The sequence below is a fragment of the Juglans regia genome, chromosome 14, assembly GCF_001411555.2.
Source record: "Juglans regia cultivar Chandler chromosome 14, Walnut 2.0, whole genome shotgun sequence".
NCBI lineage: Eukaryota > Viridiplantae > Streptophyta > Magnoliopsida > Fagales > Juglandaceae > Juglans > Juglans regia.
In genome coordinates, this window is record NC_049914.1 from 25,070,113 (window position 1) to 25,088,985 (window position 18,873).

General features: G+C 34.6%; 1 protein-coding gene and 1 pseudogene across 7 annotated transcripts; both read right to left on the reverse strand.

The window, feature by feature from the left end:
- Positions 1-3,603: 3,603 nt before the first annotated feature.
- On the reverse strand, positions 3,604-5,999 carry LOC109019713 (annotated as a pseudogene).
- Positions 6,000-7,663: 1,664 nt separating this feature from the next.
- Positions 7,664-18,326, reverse strand: LOC108998722 (protein RETICULATA-RELATED 4, chloroplastic-like). 7 transcript variants are annotated; one of them, XR_004798216.1, is made up of 10 exons: positions 17,746-18,326; positions 15,259-15,371; positions 15,099-15,152; positions 14,127-14,265; positions 13,166-13,252; positions 11,360-12,090; positions 11,043-11,158; positions 9,996-10,080; positions 8,263-8,356; positions 7,664-8,077 (listed from the first exon to the last, which is right to left on the reverse strand). XR_004798216.1 is itself a non-coding variant. In XM_018975398.2 (3 exons), the coding sequence occupies exons 1-3, from the start codon at positions 17,938-17,940 to the stop codon at positions 15,110-15,112; spliced, it is 351 nt and encodes a 116-aa protein (XP_018830943.1). In that variant the 5' UTR covers positions 17,941-18,326; the 3' UTR covers positions 13,818-15,109. The 7 variants fall into 7 exon arrangements, 1 of the variants encoding a protein (XP_018830943.1); XR_004798217.1 differs by lacking the exon at positions 14,127-14,265; XR_004798215.1 differs by having other exon boundaries at positions 11,360-11,419; positions 14,127-15,152.
- Positions 18,327-18,873: the final 547 nt, after the last annotated feature.

Sequence of the window (18,873 nt, forward strand, 5' to 3'; positions counted from 1 at the left end):
CACTCATAAAACCGGTTTTACAATAGAGGATTGTTCATTACTTATAAACATGTTCAACACCTTACCCACAGATAATGTGGAATTATTTCTCAACATTCCACTGCCCAGACACAGCCTAAAATAAATGGATATGCGCGAGACTCACTTGCACTTGAGGTGGCACATGCAAATGGTTATATTCACACACCTTCGAAAATAGAAAAAGAGACATTGGGTAAGTCGACCATGCCGCCTAGGTATTTTTTTTTTCTTTTTTTTCACATTTTTTTAATATTTTTAAAAAATTAAAAATATAATAATACACTTAAAATCACTTTCTTAATCACTAAATAAAATAAAAAAAGTGACCAACAGTCAACTGGCAAAGAAGCTTCTCCCGTACTATATACAGGTCAAAGCTTACAAGTCTATTCAAGTTTTTTTTAAAAGAAATGGCAGCACTCATTATAAATTAAAGGTGGGTTCTCAAATGGCTTCTAATTTTTTTTAAAGGAAAATGCTAGTGTGATAAATAAAACTGACTAATTGAATTTTTATTTTTTTATTTTTTTTATTTAATGAATAAAAAAGTAAATATTAGTGAATTGATATTTTTTTAAATTTTTTAAAAATATGTAAAGATCTATAAAAAATTATTAAAGAAAAAAATAAAAAATAAAAAAATGCATTTGCACTTATCCTTTGAGATCTTCTATTAAAGTCTTGATCCTTGTAGCACTGGCTTTTTTAAAAGACTAGCACATTCTGTACTTGCATAAATCATCTTCTAGTAGTAATGCTAATAATACTTAATAATGAGGTGCGTGGACATCTTCTACTCCTCTCGAGATGTGTTTGAATTCTGAGATGATTTCAAATAATTTAAGGGTGGGTTTGAATAGATAGTTCAAATAAAAACATTTCATCTGGAGTTGTAACATATAGCAGTTTTGGTTATCCAAACATAATATTTCATCTCTTAAGTTTTGAAAACATCCACTTAAATAAACAGTATAAAATAGTGAAAACTGATGTGAACAGTACACAATGGGACCCACCCCTTTATCAAATCCAAAAATTCAAAACTATCACATCTCATCTTATTATCTAAACATGCTTTTTTTCACAATTTATCTATCTCATCTTAACTCAAAAAATCTTACTACTATTCATGATCAATGCAACATCATTGCATATTTTGCTAGCCAACACGTTTCCCATGATCACTTTGTAAACAAGCACACACCTCACTTTTTTCCCCCTCTTGAATAATTTATATATAAACTATTAGATTGGTGGCTTACAATTTCTTATACGCCAGTTATTTGATTCTAGTTTTGTCCATTGGTTGACAACAAGACTTTGCATGTGATGTTTTTCTTTAATTTAGAAATTGGTTGATAGCAATTTCTTAAATGCAGCTTTGCACGAGACCTTTTTGAGCGCTTTTCGAAGGAGAATATTATTACTCCTGCAACACGATTTGTTTTTATCTTCTCATTATTTAATAAAATGATATATTAATAATGGATACCGTAAAGATAACACAATTAATAAGAAAAATAAAATATTAAATGTATTTAAGAAAAATTTATAAAAAAATTATTTCTCTACATATTAGTTATTAATATGTTGAAAATCATCAAATTTAAATTTAAAATTTGAATTTAAAAAAAAAAACTAACAAAATGAGATTTGTAAATAAAAATATAGAAAAATACTTTAGTCACAAAAGGATTACACAAAAGTAAACTTACAAACTGACATGGCTTGATGTGGTACGTCAGATTGTAAAGTTATTTTTATTGTAAAGTTGATCTAACGAATCTCATGAAACCAAGTCAGTTTGTGAGTTTCCTTTTATGTAATCTATTTGTATCTGTAGTAATTCTAAAAAATATAAGTGCATGTAACCCTACTCAACTTATAATTAGAACAATATTAATTTTTCCTTATAATGTACTTTGGTTTGGATTTATACATATTTCTTCTTAATAATTTATGCTTTTCGATCGGATTGAGAGGGAGGGGGTTGCTTTGCTAGGTTGCTTTGTGTTTATCAGTATACTATGTATCCCATTTTAATGAGACTTTGAAAAGGAATAGGAGTGATTGCTATTTAGCATTTGATTTTGAATAAAATTTTGCAGTAAAATATGGAAAAAAGAAATTTTGTGTTTCAAGTAAAAGAGAAATACATAAAACAAATCTTATAATATTTATTAATGTATGTGAAATTTTTAAACAATATCAAATGAACAATAAATTATATAGGATTTACTTCTTATATTTATTTTATTTTCTTTGAGGTTTTTAGTACAGATAATTGGATAAAAGTATGGGTGTGCAGTGGGGATTCGCCATCCCGCCAACCTCGTCCGCAGACGAGGAGCGTGTGGGTGGACTACAAACTTTTGGTTGCTGGGAGACAAGGCCCAGCTGAGCTGAGATCCGCCCAGCCCAAATTTATATTTATAAATAAATATATATTTGTACAAATATATAAACAAATTTGTAAGTATAAATTGGTGTCGTTTTATACTTACGAATGAGTATATTTAACTTAGGAACCCTAATTCTCCTATCCTCTCTTCTCTCCCTATGTCGTTCTTACTTCTCTCCTCTCCTCTTCTATTCTCTCTTTCTCATCTTCTTCTTCTTCTCCTCCTCCTCCTCCACTTTTCAATTTTTATTCTCCTTCTTGAAGCATGGTCATGGAACCATGTGACTATGTCCGTCAAGTAAACCAAACAATTATTTCTTTTAGACTTTGTTACAACCTTATGTGACTATGTCTGTCAAATTCATCTTCACCTTTTGTACTCTGCTCTTCCATCTTTTCGGCCATTTCTGTATAATAAAACTTGTGAAGATTATCCGTCGTCGAATATATACGCTTGTAACTCACGCCACCTCTCTCGAACTATTCACGCTAGACAGGTTTGCCTCTTCCCCATCTTGTTCACCTTTTGTTGAAACTTGAGCCCCCGCAACTACTAGCAAGATTTGATTTGTTTACCTAACTTAAAATTTGTCATGTTTTATTTATCCTCACATTCAAAAGTGTGTAACTCTCGCTGGCTCTCCATTTTCTATCTAGAGTGCCCCCTCAAAAACCCAGACCAAAGGGGGTTGGAGCTTCGGCTCCTCCCTACCTGCTCTCTCCTCCCTCTTTTATTTAGTTTTTTATTTTTTTTATTTTTTCTGATTTTATTTATTTTTCGTTTAAAGCAGGGCGAAATGACAATCTGTTATTCTCTAGAACCTGACGACCACCACACACTCCACCGCAAGAATCTCGTCTAATGGAGCGGCGTGTGAGCCACACGCGCGGTCCAAAGTGCACGCGTGGTAGCCACGTGCCACCGCATGGGGAGTTCTATCGCCACCATGCGCAACATTTATGGGACCAAGGCCACCAATTTATTCAAAATCGATTGTCCACCATACTCCTAGGGTGGTGCGTGTCCCTCACGCACCATTACAGTCTCTGTGTTTACTTTTTTTTCCCTCTAAAGTCGAAAATACAGTTCTACAGCTTTCCAAACTATATTTTATTATTTTCCCATGTATCATTTACTTTTCTGTTATTTCCTTTGATTTAGGTTAATAAGAAATAGTCTCTTAGACATTTTGTCCATAGAGTGAAAGTCCTCTCCTCCTTTGGAGAATGGGGTTTGAAATATCTGTTTCATGTAGAGTGTAGTCTCTCAGACGTTTGTCTGTAGAGAGTTTTAGAAGTTTAGACCATATCAGTCACAAAGGAATTTGTCTACTGGTGGAGTCTCAACCATGAGTAGTTAGTTTGTAATTTGAGTTTTTCCCTGTATGTATCAGTCACAGCTATAATTTCGCTTTCATGAATGAATAAATTCTATTTTAAAAAAAAAAGTGTGTAACTCTCATCTATAAAAACATGCTTCTAAAAATTGAGAGAAGGGAGAAGATCGAGTGATCTCAACTCATCTAATTTAATCATTACATTTAGAGAAAATATATTTACAACCGTGAATTGTGCAACCGTCGCGTAATTGCTTTGAAAAAAGTGAATAAAACATGTGATCCACATGAAAAAATTAATTTTTTAATATTAAATCACATTTTTTTTCAAAGTAATTACACGATATTTACACATTTCATAATTCTATGTATAATTACTCTTACATTTATTATTGCTTTTTTATACTCCACTTTTGAATAGTGAATTTCTTTAAGATCCGGCAGTGAATTTATACTATTATTCAAGCTAAATCACTTGAATCCAAGTATACTGTGTGATTGTTGAAATTTATTTATTATCTTTTTCTACTTCTTGACCATCCTAAATCACTAGAATTTCTAAATTTTTGGACAGCCATGCACAGATGTTCATGAGTTTACACAAGAGAAGATATAATGCCTAAAGAGGTCATCAGTCAAATCCAGTAATAATTATTATAGAAATATCACTATATCAAAAGAGTTTACATAATCATTAATTGTTAACATAATTCATTATATGATAAGATAAAAATATCACATATCTGTATTTCGAAAGTACTTAATAATTATTATAAGTAAAAATGTTATAGGGCATGAAAATGACAAATTATAGAAGTTTGATAGTGGTATTTGGAATATTGAGGGCAAGAGATGGAAAGTGCAATCATCACTCGCACAATGTGGTCCGGATTGCGCAATCCAAGGTTGGAAAGGTATACAAGTATACCCAGCATTTCTATATACTTTATACTCACGATGCAGGGGGCTTCTCAAAGCTTCATTGCCGCGAGTCAACAGGCTCTGTTCGCCATTCCTGACCATGCCTTTGTTCTCATCCTGCCTCCAATATGGAGGTACCCATATTCAGTCCTCAAAAAATCACAGCACTTGTTGACTAGGGATATATCCCTCTTCGTCGCCAACCGAAACTCCTGTCCCTTCCCGTGGTAGCCGTCGACCAAGTGTAAATGAACCTCCAAATTATGCGCACAACCAAGATCATTATTCGTCTTCTGATACGGGCTCTGAGTGTGATCCAATGCAAGTTCCACCCCAACATGAGCATAACTCCATGGAAATGACATAGCATCCTCTACATACTTATGGAACTGGAATTTCTCGTTTGCAATTATCCCAGGTACAGTTGGCACCTTGTCGTGCACATTTGTCTCTCTCAGTACCTTAACTCCGAGCTCATCGCATCTTTCCTTGAACTTGAGGTTGCCCACTCGAGGACCCGAAAAGGAGTAAACCGTGATGGGAATCTTGGTCGCAAAACCAGTACCATCACGTACAATGTTTAGCTTCATCTCGGCTATGTCATAAGCGCTAGCTTAAGATAGCCAAAGCAGCTCCAAGACTATGCCCCGTCACTGTAATGCCTATTTCTTCTCCTCTGTAATAGTCCAGAAGCCGCTTGATTTCGGCTAGTACTTGTTCACTAGCTGAGAATGAGCAATACTTGCAGTTATCTTCTTTCTTGGTGTACAAGTCGTAGAAGCCTGACTCTATCTTGATCGATGGGTCTCCACGAAAGTTCGTCGGGTGGAGAATATCTTTGAGATCACATACCCATTCGAGGAACGTCACCGTGCCTCTCCATGCAATCACAATTTCGCGCCGCCCCAGCCGTTTGATCTCTTCCTCGTCGGTGGTAACTGCCACGTAGCCCATGCATCCAGTTTGCATGGGTGCTCCAAACGCTGCTCATCTTGGATTTTTGGAAGAAATTAGGGAGGTTGATGTTTGAAGTTGCGTATAAATACCGACTGATTTTGTATCCTTTGTCAGCCATGTCGAGCTTTTCGAAGAAATTGGCTCCTCAATATTTGCATGTGCCATGCACAGTACTTGGAGTGAGGATCGAAGTCGAAGGAATCGTAGCAAGCTTGTGCGAATTCTCCATACCGGATGATTTCTTGTCGGAGGTGGGAATTCATGGGATCCAGAAGGCCTTCCCAGTCATTGCTGCCCTGAATTTCCTTCCAAATTTCACAAAGGGGCCGGTCCTGTGAAATAGTATAACTGCATGGTAACATATCTCTCTAAGATATCGGATATGCCACCGATCATAAGGAATACATGATTTTGAAAAATATTAATTTATGATTATTTTATAATTCTATATTAAATAAAAATAATAATTTTGTAAAATTAGGAATTTAGGATTCATATTTAATAATTTAACGTAATTACATAACTAACTGATATTTGTTTAATGGGTGGTAAAATAACTTTAAATAAATTAAAAATGTATTAATATTACTTAGTACCCGACTTATAAATTTTGAGTCCCCAGGTTTTAATTTTATCGCTGACTCAACACTTATACTCATTTATTAATACTTATTGAGTTAAAAAATTAAAAGGAATTTAGTGATGGGCACACAAATAAAGTATTAAAATATAAATTAAGTAATTATGCTTACCTTTTAATTTCTATTTGGTTTGTAATTAAGAAATTTAAATAGAAATTTAAATGAGTTTAATCAAATATTTTTTGTTGTTGGTATTAAATGACTTTTGAAAATATAATTTTTTAATATTAATTTAATTAGAATATAATTATTATTAATATTTAATTGGTAGAACTATAAAATGTGATAAAAATAAAGTAAAAAATTATTAAATTAATAATAGTTTATTATTATATAAAGAGTGAATGGATAATTCAATATGGAGATTAAATTTAAATAGAAGAGATAAATATAAAAAAGTATGATATTGATTAAATTTTAGAAATAGATTTGACCCAACCAAAGAGATTGCTCTGGGTGATGTTCAATCTTGCTAATCAATGAATGAGTCGATGGTTATCGCTTTATCAGTTTGTGTCATGTCGTATCCACCAAGGAAAAATCTAATTGTAAGCGATTTTGCGCACTAATAGGCGCATTCATTCAATATGATTGGTCAGAAAATAGATTTTATTAAAAATAGTACATAGCAACAATATTAGTACTCAGATTAGTATGCAAACTTGCTTGTACATAACAAAACTCATCCAACAATACTTAACAACTCTCGACCTTTTGGCATTTCGGTTCGAGCCAATGGCGCGCTCCCTTCAACCAGCCTTTTTTACAATAATAAAATGCGCAAGTATTGCATCATACGACTAAATGTCATAATTTGGTCAAAGTCTGATCAAAAGAATATATGCACATATCTTACGTTCCGAATTAATATTAAGCTAATAAAGTATATTTTATTCATTCATTTTTTTTACATAATCTATAATTTAATATGTTAAGTAATACCAATAATTATGTTTGTATATATATATATATATATCAGAACGTAAAATTTTAAAAAATATTTATCTATTTAACAATTATTGATTCGAGATATAAATTTTTTTTTTTTCTTTTCCAACCCAAATTTAAGAGATTTGAATAGTTAGTTGAAATAAAAGTTAAAAATTAAATAAAATAATATTTTTTAATATTATTATTATTATATTAAGATTTAAAAAAGTTGTAATGATTAGATAAAATTAGTTGAGAGGACTTTTGAATCCAAATCATTATATATCTACAGATAAAAGATAATAATAATTTAAGTTAAATTGAATTAATCGTTGTACATTGACATTATCTTGATGATAATTTGAACATATTCTGCACTCTTTACTGTTTTATCTTCTTTTTTCTATATCTAATTTTATTGTAGTCAATAACAGAACAAGGGACCATTTAAAAAATTATAAATGGGCACATACTCAAGGTCGTCACTGATCATTATATAATTTTTGAAGTATGGATCAGTTATATTCTTGAGATAAATCCTGGAAGTATCCAAAAAGAAAGGAAAAACAATCCAAACCGAAGGATAAGTCTGAAGACTCAAAAATCGGTAGAAGTGGACCATTGATTCAAATATTTAAAAAGAAGAATTATACACTATTGGCGCTACCACCACTCTATTAAAAACAGAGAGAAGAGTCTGCTGCAATTACTTCGTGCCATGGAGGTTGAGAGCGGCAATTTCAATAGCAACAAGAAGACTAAGGAACAAGCTGGATTTTTTAACAAACCTCCCGGGTACAGATTCCTCCCAACAGACGAAGAGCTCATCGTCTTTTATTTGGAAAAGAAAGTATGGAACCAGCCCCTACCTATTAACAAAATAGTGGAGGTTAACCTATATGCACAAAATCCAGATTTTCTTGCAGGTAGGTAGTACTGATTTTATTGTACTGATCGTGGAGGTTTGAACATATCTTTGCATGATATAAAGTTTGTTTCTTGCTAATTATTTATAATCTGAATGTGAGAATCATGGTAGATATTGTGCAGATACCTTAATTTTCTTGATGTGCTTGTTTTTCTTGGAACTAACATTCCTGATATCAACCATCTTCTTCTTCTTTCCATGTCGAATGCACTTAGCAAAACTAGAAGAGAATAAATATATGAAATTAAACAAATATTCATGGTACTCAACTTGCTAACTCTGACTCATGTTCAGCTTCAATTTTGTTTAATTCATTGCGTTTGACAGTGCTTCATTTCGTTTGACTGAATCATGTGCAATTAACCAAGTAGAACTAATTATCTTGCTTGTGAGTGCATATCGCATGTGGTGCATACAGTCATGACATTCCATACTTTGAGCTTAAATTAAGACTATTTCATATTAAAGATCAAAAGTTGAACTAGAAAGTAACACTTGAATTTCTTCCATTAAAAGCAAAATACAAGGATTATCAAGAAGATCAATTATACATTTTCACCCCAAGAGATCGAAAGTATCGAAATGGAAGACGGCCAAATCGAGCTGCTGGTGATGGATATTGGAAAGCCACGGGAGCTGACATGAAAATCAAATCCAAGGGAACCGTAGTTGGGTATAGGAAGGCATTGGTTTTTTATATAGGAAAGGCTCCAAAGGGTAAAAAGACCAACTGGATTATGCACGAATTTAGAGTCGAGGATTCACCCTGTAGCGGAAGAGGCTCAAATGGCATGAGGGTATGTAGTTTTTCATCCTTTTACTAATTAACATATATGTTCGTTTTAAGGCTCTTAATTCTATTCTCAAAAACTGACCATCATCAGCACTAAATCTTGTACCATGCAGTTGGATGACTGGGTCTTATGCAGGATTTATAAAAAACCCGTTAAATCAATCAAAATTCAAATTGAAGATAATGTTCCTGCGATGGTTGGTTCAACTTCTATGCTAGATGATTATCATGGGGGAGATGATGAGCATATAGATAAGATGAATTGTGGAAATCTCGAAGCTGCCGCCATTGCTGATGTTGAAGTACCAATAATAGGTGCCTGGGATAATATGCAGATCACCACGGCCAGTACCTACCAAAATGGGTTCCAGCAGCCAGAATCTGCTGCTCAATGCAGTAACGCTCATGCTCTTGATACTGGGGCTACTTTCAATGACTACTTCAATTATGCAAGTCCTCTTGATCTTCCTGCCACGATGGTTCCACCAACTGGATGGCCCAACTGGGCTGATAATTCCCCGGATCAGACAGTCTTTGGGTCTAACTATCTAAATGAACCGAGTGAATTCCAAGAGGATCTGTGGATGAGTTTGCCATCTCAATTGGATCCTAGTAGTTATAGCTTTTACCAAGAGTCGTATGTGGATAGTGTCCCAAATAATAATCCTGATGATATTAATGGCAGTGAAGAGTCTAACGACTGATCTTTAACTTGATGAGGGAACTTAAGTATTATTACTGGACTTGACATTTATATAGGATGATGATCTAGCTAGTTTTGGCAGCTAAATTTATGTATTTAAATGACATTTTCTACCGGATTCATGTAGATGGTTTTTATTAATTCCAATAAAACTTCGATTGATATTGTCATTTACCCTATGTGTTGCAAAACTCTTGCATTCATGTTAAGCATTGGATGAAAACAGAAAAAAGAAAAACATGTCAGAAACAAAACCAAAGCTTACATGCTCTAAGATTATGATCTTTAACTGATATGATCAGCATTATTCAAACATCATACACCCTAAAATCAATGACAACCAAGCATATTAGAGAGAAATACCTTCTTCCAGACACGGCCTCTCCATCCATATAACATTGCAGACAATACTCCAAGAACAGGACCAGAATACTCTGCCAATATAGCTCTAGCACACATAAAAGCTAATGAATGTTAACTACTGACAAATAGAGACTATGAAGAAAAAAGGACACATTATAAAAATTCCAAGGAAAATATGAGCTATACAGTATTTTAGATCAAGTGATTTAAGAAGAAGCAAATATCAAATTCTCCACAACAAATACATATGTTCATAATTTTAAAGTTAAAGGGCCATGGGTCTTTACAATCTAACATGGTTTGCAAAAGCCACCCAAGTTTATCGAGTTCTTAACAAAAACACTCTGAATAGAGGATAGCAAAATAATAAAAATTATAACATTTTTTTACTGATGGAGGTTGGTTAACAAAAACACCCAAGGGATATATGTTTCTCATTTCAAATGTTATGTGTTCATATACCTGCAAAGGCATCAAAACAGAAATAAGGTATTCTTTTTTAGATATTAGATTGAGTGCATCAACTTTTCTGTTTGTCAGAAATTTCAGCCAAAAAGCATGCTACGACATATTTAAAGCCAATAACAAATGGAGATTTCACTTTGCTGGATTAAAAAAAAAAAAAGGAAACTAACCCAAAGGAAACATTAGAGTCCAATTAACCATTATGGCTGGTTGAGTGTGATCATGCCATAGACAAAAATGACAAGCCATCATGAGAGGTGATATCTCTTAACATTTCTAAGTAATGTGGGATTCATGCTCTTTTCATGGTTATGACGTCCCTTCTTGTTTAAATATAATTGTATTTCTTGATTTAGGAGGTTAACTTATGGAAACTCGTGGGTGATTTCAACTTCCATGGAATCACATCACCAGGTAGTGTTTCTATTATGTATATGAATTTTAATTAGAGTTCCATCTTATTAGAGTTTCACCGTATTTAGCTGCAGGAATTTATGGTGTGTCTAGCGTAATTTCTTATTGTAAATAATTTTGGATTGGATCAAAGATTTGATACAACTGTGTTAGACATAGAGTACTTACCTCTGATAATAATGCTTAAATCTTCACTTGCAGCTTAAAATGCCATCAGAGCTTAAACCAGTACCTAATGATTTCCTCTGGGTTGCACCCAGATTAATATTTGCAATTCAGGTTCGCTACATATATTTAATCAAATGGTCAAGAAGATTTACAAAATCACCCGTACACACTTAATCTAATGGTCAAGGAAACATTATTGTCCAAAATAACATAACAATAAATTTCTGAAAGAAAAAAGAGTTTCCTTTTCTTATGAACAACCCGTGCATGTCAACATTCATGATTCATAACTACAAATTTGGAAACCAAATGCTTACCTTGTCTGCTGAGGCAGTTAACAAAAAATCACCTCGAGCAACAAAATTTAGACTGCTAACCTATCAAATGCAATGTCTAATCAGTCAACAGATTTCCATGACAGGACAACTTCAACTACAACAAAAAATAGACAAAGATAAGCAAATAATGATCTAGTTGAAGAAGAGTGGTTGAAACTTTGAGGCCAATTGACTTTGAGGTAAAATTGGAAGATAAATTTGCACAATCATCTAAAGTTCATCAACATTTTTATAAAAAAATTTAATACCTAGGAACATGCAACATTATCAAGGATTGGATATATGCATGTGGCCAGAAGCCATTATATGGAAGTGGATGAAAAAGTCGCCAACAAACTGCTTTATTCAGGTTTATATATATTATTTCATTTGATTAAAGAATTTTGATTTCCAAAATTGATGAACCAGATCACAGCAAAGAATTGAATCGTACGTAGGATTAGAATGCAAAACACATTGTGTTGTGCAAAATGTTCGTAACTACAATCTAGGCTACAATTGGAGAATCCTGTATTGAGGTCTGTCCCTCAAGCCTGTTTTAAACCATATTTTACCCCTCATTCATGCCGAAAGAATGCACGTCAGATTCGGAACAAGAAACCTGTACTGTAGTATGTACTTTTCCTCCAAAACCTCTATTCGAAGTGATTCATTGGCTGCAAATTGCAATGGTGTGTCTCTCTATGCGTGCACATGAGTGTGCTTGTTCCCTGCATTTGGTGAATTGTCCCTACTGAAATGAAATGTTTATGAACTCTCTCCAATGGTAATTATAGAATTTATTTCAATTGAAGTTATTCGGCTCCATTCCATTTTAGGTTTATATATATTGCATATATCTTGAATAGTATTATTCACTGTATGCTAGTTAAATATGAATAGATTTATTTCTTCGTGAGTCAATTCCTAGTCATTAACTTACTTGTTCATTAAAGACGAAGTTGGCAATTGATTAAGTAATGGTATTCATGATTCAGGTGCTAATCTGACTAAACCATTGCACAAATCAATATATCAATGTGCCTCTGGATTTCTTTGGAAATTATAGTAAGTATTCATAGCATATGTGAGCAATATATTGAATGTGGGTTTTTTTGTACTTTTGATTTCTGACTTCATTATGTTTGTAATTAGGTAACGTTTAAGGATCCCGATTCAGCCAAAAGAGCTTGTCAAAACCACTATCTTGTGATTGTTGGAAGAAGAACTAATTGATGGAAAACTTTTTGATTTTTTGCAGACAATTTGTTGTGTATTGGAGTTTGATTAAAGCAATGTATGTGTTTTGTAATATTCTTAGCAAATTAGTTCAAACAATGTAATATGTAGTGAATTGCATCGTGTATGTTGCATGCATTTTACATGATAAATATTGAATTTTTTTTGTTTTTGTTTTACATGCATTTAGTTAAAAAGTTAATTAGTTAATTGTTTAAGGGCTTATAGCTTTACCTATTTTTTACATAAATTCAGTTTTCCATTTTGATATATTTTTAGTTTTATAAAATATAGGCTTTTAGATTAAAAAAAAAATGCTACTATGTACTTGTTCAAAAAAGATTAATAATAAATAAGCTTTTGTTAAAAAAAAGGAACCCGGATTCATCTGGGTTACGGCCCGGGTTTGAAACCCGGGTTCTGGGCCGGGTATCCAGTTCGGAACTCGAATGAACAGTCTTAAAAGCAAAGTTAAAAAGAGTGAGTCATCAAGGGAGGATAAACGAATATACAAAGGACATCTGAGGAGAGAGAAGTTCCACAATAATGAACCCAAGAATGTGTTACCTGTCCGAGCAGCAGAGCAAATGGCACTCAGCATAAGTTTGCAATGGTGTAGCAAAGTATCCAGAATCTGCTGTTCAATAACACCAGCTAATACTCGGTACATGTCAACAGAATTACATCCGTGATAAATACTTTGCATTCAACAAAGAGCGTACTCCTTTGCTCTATTTCACAGTAACAGGCAAGAATATTACTTAGACCAAGTTAAGGAAGAATTTACATATTCCTATTAAAAACAAAAAACAAAGGAAACTTTTACATGTTTCACAGAATCAGTCATTCCATTGTATCTCCTAAGAAAGCTTTTGGGGCCTCGTTTCTAATGGCATCTTTACAGCTCAGCAACATAATCTCTTTGCCCATATATGTTCAGATGAGATGAGGACCACAACATAATTCTTGAATGATATGTTAACATGCCTTCCCCATTCTTTCTCAATGATTCCAGTTTCAAATATGTACTTGGTTGATAAATTTTATACAAAAAATTAAAATAAAAACAAAAACAAAAAGTATCCCATACTATGGAAAATGAAGCTGAAAAAGCGCATTATAAACATTGTTTTCTATTGAAAAGAAGGTAGGATAATATTTTTGATATATTCATATTCAAAGGTCTACCTGTCAAAATAAACAGAAAGCAAGACGGAGGGAGAGAGAGGGAGAGAGAGAGAGAGAGAGAGCAAAGGTTGAACTTTTTATTTCTTTTCCTCGACACTAAGAATGGTTGACACTCTAATCAGGCAGGACATGTTTTTTCACAGGACAGACTAGAAAGGTTTCATTGTAAGTGCTAGAAAAGTGAAGATGGTTTTAGGAGACAAGAATATAAGTGGCAGAACACCTAACTAGGATAGGAAAAGAGACAAGAATATTAAAATTCTGCCCAGTTAAATCCATAGAGGCTGTCCAAGAGCCAATTCACTTAAACATTGGTACTAGTTAATTGAAACCTACATACCAGAGATTGCTAAATACTGCCATATAGACAGCATAAGCAGCGCTTGTGGATAGTATGGGCACATTTTCCACTTCAACCGGAGAAGACTAATCAACAGCTTTCCTTGCATTGATCAATGCATTCATAACTGCTGTCCCAACTTTAATTAAGCAAAACACATTAAATTCCAGCATTTTGCATTAATGGTGCTCCAACTTGCATAACATTTTCTTAAGAAAAATGATGATAAAAAACCTTTGCAACAAAAGTTAGAGAATGAGTGATCAATATTAGTCAAATCTGAAAAGGAAGTGCATGCCTTAGTAATCCATATACATTATTTCCCTGGCTATTTTATTGAGATCATGTAGAATCTTATCGAAAATTTCTAGAACTAGAGTTAATCCTTTCTTTTAGTATACCTCAATTGGTCAAATTTTCAGTCAAGGATTGGGGGCAGCTTTGGGTTATATCTCAGATGGAAAATCATTTCATTTTAGCAACTATAGATAACATAAAGAGCAAAACTACAATGGGGAAACATGACTAAGCACACTGAAACTACGAAGATAACCACTCCGCGAGTCATAATAAATGAATTATCTTACCATAGCTTGAGGTTAGGTCCAACACTTAGAAATCAAGTTAGGAATGGTCAGGCAATCCTTTCATGGGTAATCATTCATTCCTTGAGTTTGGACATGGGTTGCACCTAAACCCAACCAACCTTGTCTAAATCTAAAGCCTTAACCACATATGCCACTATATGCAAAAATCCTCAACATCTTGATCTCAAGAACAAACCAGGAAAAAAATATACATTGATTGCAAACTACTAACAAGTGATGAAGCTGTGCCAACTGCAAAAAGCTTTGTCCCATTACGTTACACAAACAAAACCAGCAAATGTAAAACATGCGATTTCATTGTTAACTTCAAACCCAAATTTTGGGGATCCATTTAAGCAGGCATATATGGAAGCCATTTGCTCACCACCACAGCCCCTAATCTCGGTAGAAATGAATATGAGGTTCCGGCAAGCGCAACCTGTGGACAGATTTTGAGGACAATGTAAGAAAATGTGTATCTTCAATTCAAATAAGCTTGGCAACATGCAAGTAGCTGCATTAGTCTATAGGGCAAAAAATATAACCTCGAATGCATTATCAGGGCAGTTATGGAAGAACTTGGCAATTGTTCCAGCACTAGTTGCAAGTGGTGGTCAGAGAGAAACAGTAGGGGCAGGAAGAGAGACGAGCACAGAATCTGCAATTATTGCCATTACCCATGAAAGGTAATGAAAGAAAGTACATATTCAAAATAAGACAAGGATTACTGCAAAAGATAATCTGTAGGATGCAATATTCCTCCGCATAGTTTTTTTTTTTTTATAAGAAATATTCCTCTGAATAGTTATACGTAAGTGCTTTCAATTACTTAGATGGTGTTGTAAAAATCATAGCAGTTATTCTTAATTAAACAGTTCAGATTTTATCACCTCAACATTTAGGACCTTGAGGTAGTAAAATCTGAACTATATATATTTTTTTTTTAAATCTTCCAAGGTGTCATCCTAAAAGTTTTAAAGAGATCCTCATCCATGCAGCAAGGTATAAAGGATGCGGGTTTGACCAAAAGAGCCCTCAATTCCCATGGCATGGATGATTTTACCAAAATATTCGTTTCAATTCACTCTTTAATAGTTTAGTTCTTGAATACGAAGCAATCTGAAACAAATGAATCCACTCAACCAATCTAGGTTGTGAAAGGCCAAAAGAAACTTTTATAAGCAAGAAACCTTTATTAAAAAGCGTAAAAGGTGAACACAAATACACAGGATGTATACAACAGAGAACTCCACTAGAAGGATAAACAGATACAAGAAAACTATGAAAGTTAAGCCCACTAAAGTCTTTTGAAGCAGTCTAAAGGAGGAGAATACGGAAAAATAATGGTTTGAGCTCCACTTCACAGTCTTCAAACATTCTATCATTCCTTTATTTGAAAATACATCATATGAGACAAATTGAAACCATTTTCCACATTGATGCAACTTGCGTACTGCCACTTAACCCTCTCAAGAATAAAAGAGCCTACAATTCTATGGATACAACTTGAGCCAAACCAACCTATCTAAAGAAGTCACTCCACACAAGCAATCTCACAAAAGAGTAAAAGATGATCAACGGGCTCACCACTCCCCTTACACATGCAGTACCAATCAATTGAAACGATGGCCAAAAAACTCTTATAAAAGACAATCTAAGCAGATGATGCACCTCAGCAGGGAATCGTATGTTTTACACCAAATGTGCAACTATATATTAAACTAAACCATTTTTATGGATCTAAGTACATTTATGATAAAAGATAGGAATCTGAACGAACATATTGCATGAAGATAACATATAATTTCTTGTACACAAAGGAACGTACACCAGGGCACCTCTTCTAGATCATACCCAGTTGCATTTAATGATGTAAGGCCAAACCTACGGTGATATTAAATTACAAGAAGCCACTACGAGATAAATCACAAGCGTCGACAACATATGCAAAAGACTTAGCGTAAATAACAATTGGGGCAGACGCAAATTAATGGAGCATATATTTGATGGAATGATCCATACCACATCTGCAAAAAGAATTTCAAGCTCATTGAAAAAATTCTCTAGACCTGTTTTCCAACAGAATAACATAACTAGGTGTCCAGCAAAAGAACTCTTCCTGGTTTGCCATGATTATAAGATGAGATTATGGTTCACTCACGTTCCCCATTGATTCAACAGGCCAAGTTTTGCCTCAGTCCATATATATATATATATATATTTATTTATTTTTCAATGTTAATCATCAACCAACTTGATATTTCCAGAATACCTAAAAATTAAATTCTTTGTCCGCACACTGCATTACATATTCTTTCAATGTAATAAAAACCACATGTAAATACTAAATCCTTCCTCATTTAGCTGAAATTTTGAATCAACTTCCGATGAATTAGAAAAAAGTTTGTTCATATATCACCCACCAAAAATAAAATTAATTACCTAAAACCGTTCCATCATTCTTTTTTGCAAATATCCATGGTTTCCATTTCGGAGCTCGATTATCGTGGCTACATATACACTGTGCAAGGTGAAGTTATTAAAGTCTGAAAAGGTATTTTGGTTGTCATGAAAGGGGTTGGAAACTTGTATAAATTGCTTGGAAGCACGGTTGTTGGTGCACAAATGGTGATAGAACGTGATGAATTTCCATTGCGTTATAGCATAGAACACATAGAAGATTGTGTCACATCAGTGAATAAGGTATGGAGATCTTGATGAAAAGGGAACTTATTCCCAAGATGTGCTTAGTGACAAGGGATTTTGTGAGTGTTGTGTATATGGGAAGCATCATAAGCGAAGCTTCAAGGCCGGGATTCACACTGGTAAAGGCATACTTGACTGCATTCACTCGGATTTATGGGGCTTGGCTCGCACTAAATCATGCGGAGGTGCATCGTACTTTATATCTTTCATTGATGATTACTCAAGGATCACCTACATTACACACGTAGGTACGAATTTCTACTGTCATGAAAAGCATATATACAAGTTCTCGTAAAATGAATCACACTATATACAAAAATCCGTACCATGGTGAACATTCCGACGCAGTACTCGATTCCGACCATGGCGAGGAACGGGTCTTCGGCTAAAAGGCGCTCCTTGAAGCCGCCGAACTGCATCAACCAGCGAAACAGCCCCGCCTTCTCGAGCTCCAAGAACCTGTCGACCACCGATCCCGGGATCCTCCCGGCCTCGACGGCCGCCCTCAGATCCTTTGGCATGCTCTCCAAGAGTCACCCCGCCTCCGCCAGCACCACCATCGCCTCCTCCCAGTTCTTGTCCCCCGCTCTTCCCCCACCTTCTACGCCGCTGTTTCCTCGGTTGTTCCCGTACTTGTTGTTGTTGCTATTTTCGTCGTCTCCATCGTTTCCGCCGGCCAAAACGGCGTCTTTTGGGACGTACAAGGGTGTGAGAAGGCGGAGGGCGGGAGCGGGTGATATATTGAAGCGGAGCTGGAGAGGAAGGGAGGCGGCGACAACGAGGAGGAAGCGAGTGGACGGTAGGGATCGAGTTCGGAGATCGGAGAAAGAGAGAAGGAAGGTTGAAGCAGAAGGCGATCGCCATTGCTCTGCTCAGCTCAGCTCAGCTTCTTCGCGTTGCACTCTGGCTCTCTCTGTCTGTCACTGGTCTGTGACCGTGACAATAGGCCCAAATTCATTATGGGTTTGGGTTGGATAATAGGAGTTTAGTAATTGGGCCAAAGCCTTCATCTCTTTTATTTGTAAAAATTCTGTTGAAGTAAGCCCATGACCCATTTACTTATTGTCTGTTGGCCTTAATTATAATTGTTGCTTTATTTGTTGGGCTTTGACCCGTTGGTTAGAAAATAAGTATATGTAGTAGAATGATGAAATTGTATAGACATCTAAAATTATTAATGAAAATATTTTATTCTTCTCTTTTCTCTCTTTTTTTGGAGGCTAGGTCAGCTTCGAATTTGACATATTTTCTTACATCTTCTCTCATATTTTCTTGTCATCCAAATACTATTAATTAGGTGTGTTACAAGTGGTATCCAGAATCAATTTTTCCTTGGTATCGGGTTTATCAATCTGTGAAAATGGAAAATATTATCTCATCCTTACTTAATATCAAATAGCTGCTGGAACAAAATCTTCATCGCTTAGACGTTATCCATCAACATTTGAATGATT

What these genes read in the sequence shown, in the direction of transcription:
- LOC108998722 (XM_018975398.2), bottom strand. Translation starts at nt 17,940, where the DNA reads ATGCCAAAGGATCTGAGGGCGGCCGTCGAGGCCGGGAGGATCCCGGGA. An exon ending in GCGTCGGAATGTTCACCATG is followed by an intron (nt 15,372 to 17,745) that starts GTACGGATTTTT and finishes CAATAATTGCAG; the next exon opens with ATTCTGTGCTCGTCTCTCTT. An exon ending in GCCCTGATAATGCATTCGAG is followed by an intron (nt 15,153 to 15,258) that starts GTTATATTTTTT and finishes ATCTGTCCACAG; the next exon opens with GTTGCGCTTGCCGGAACCTC.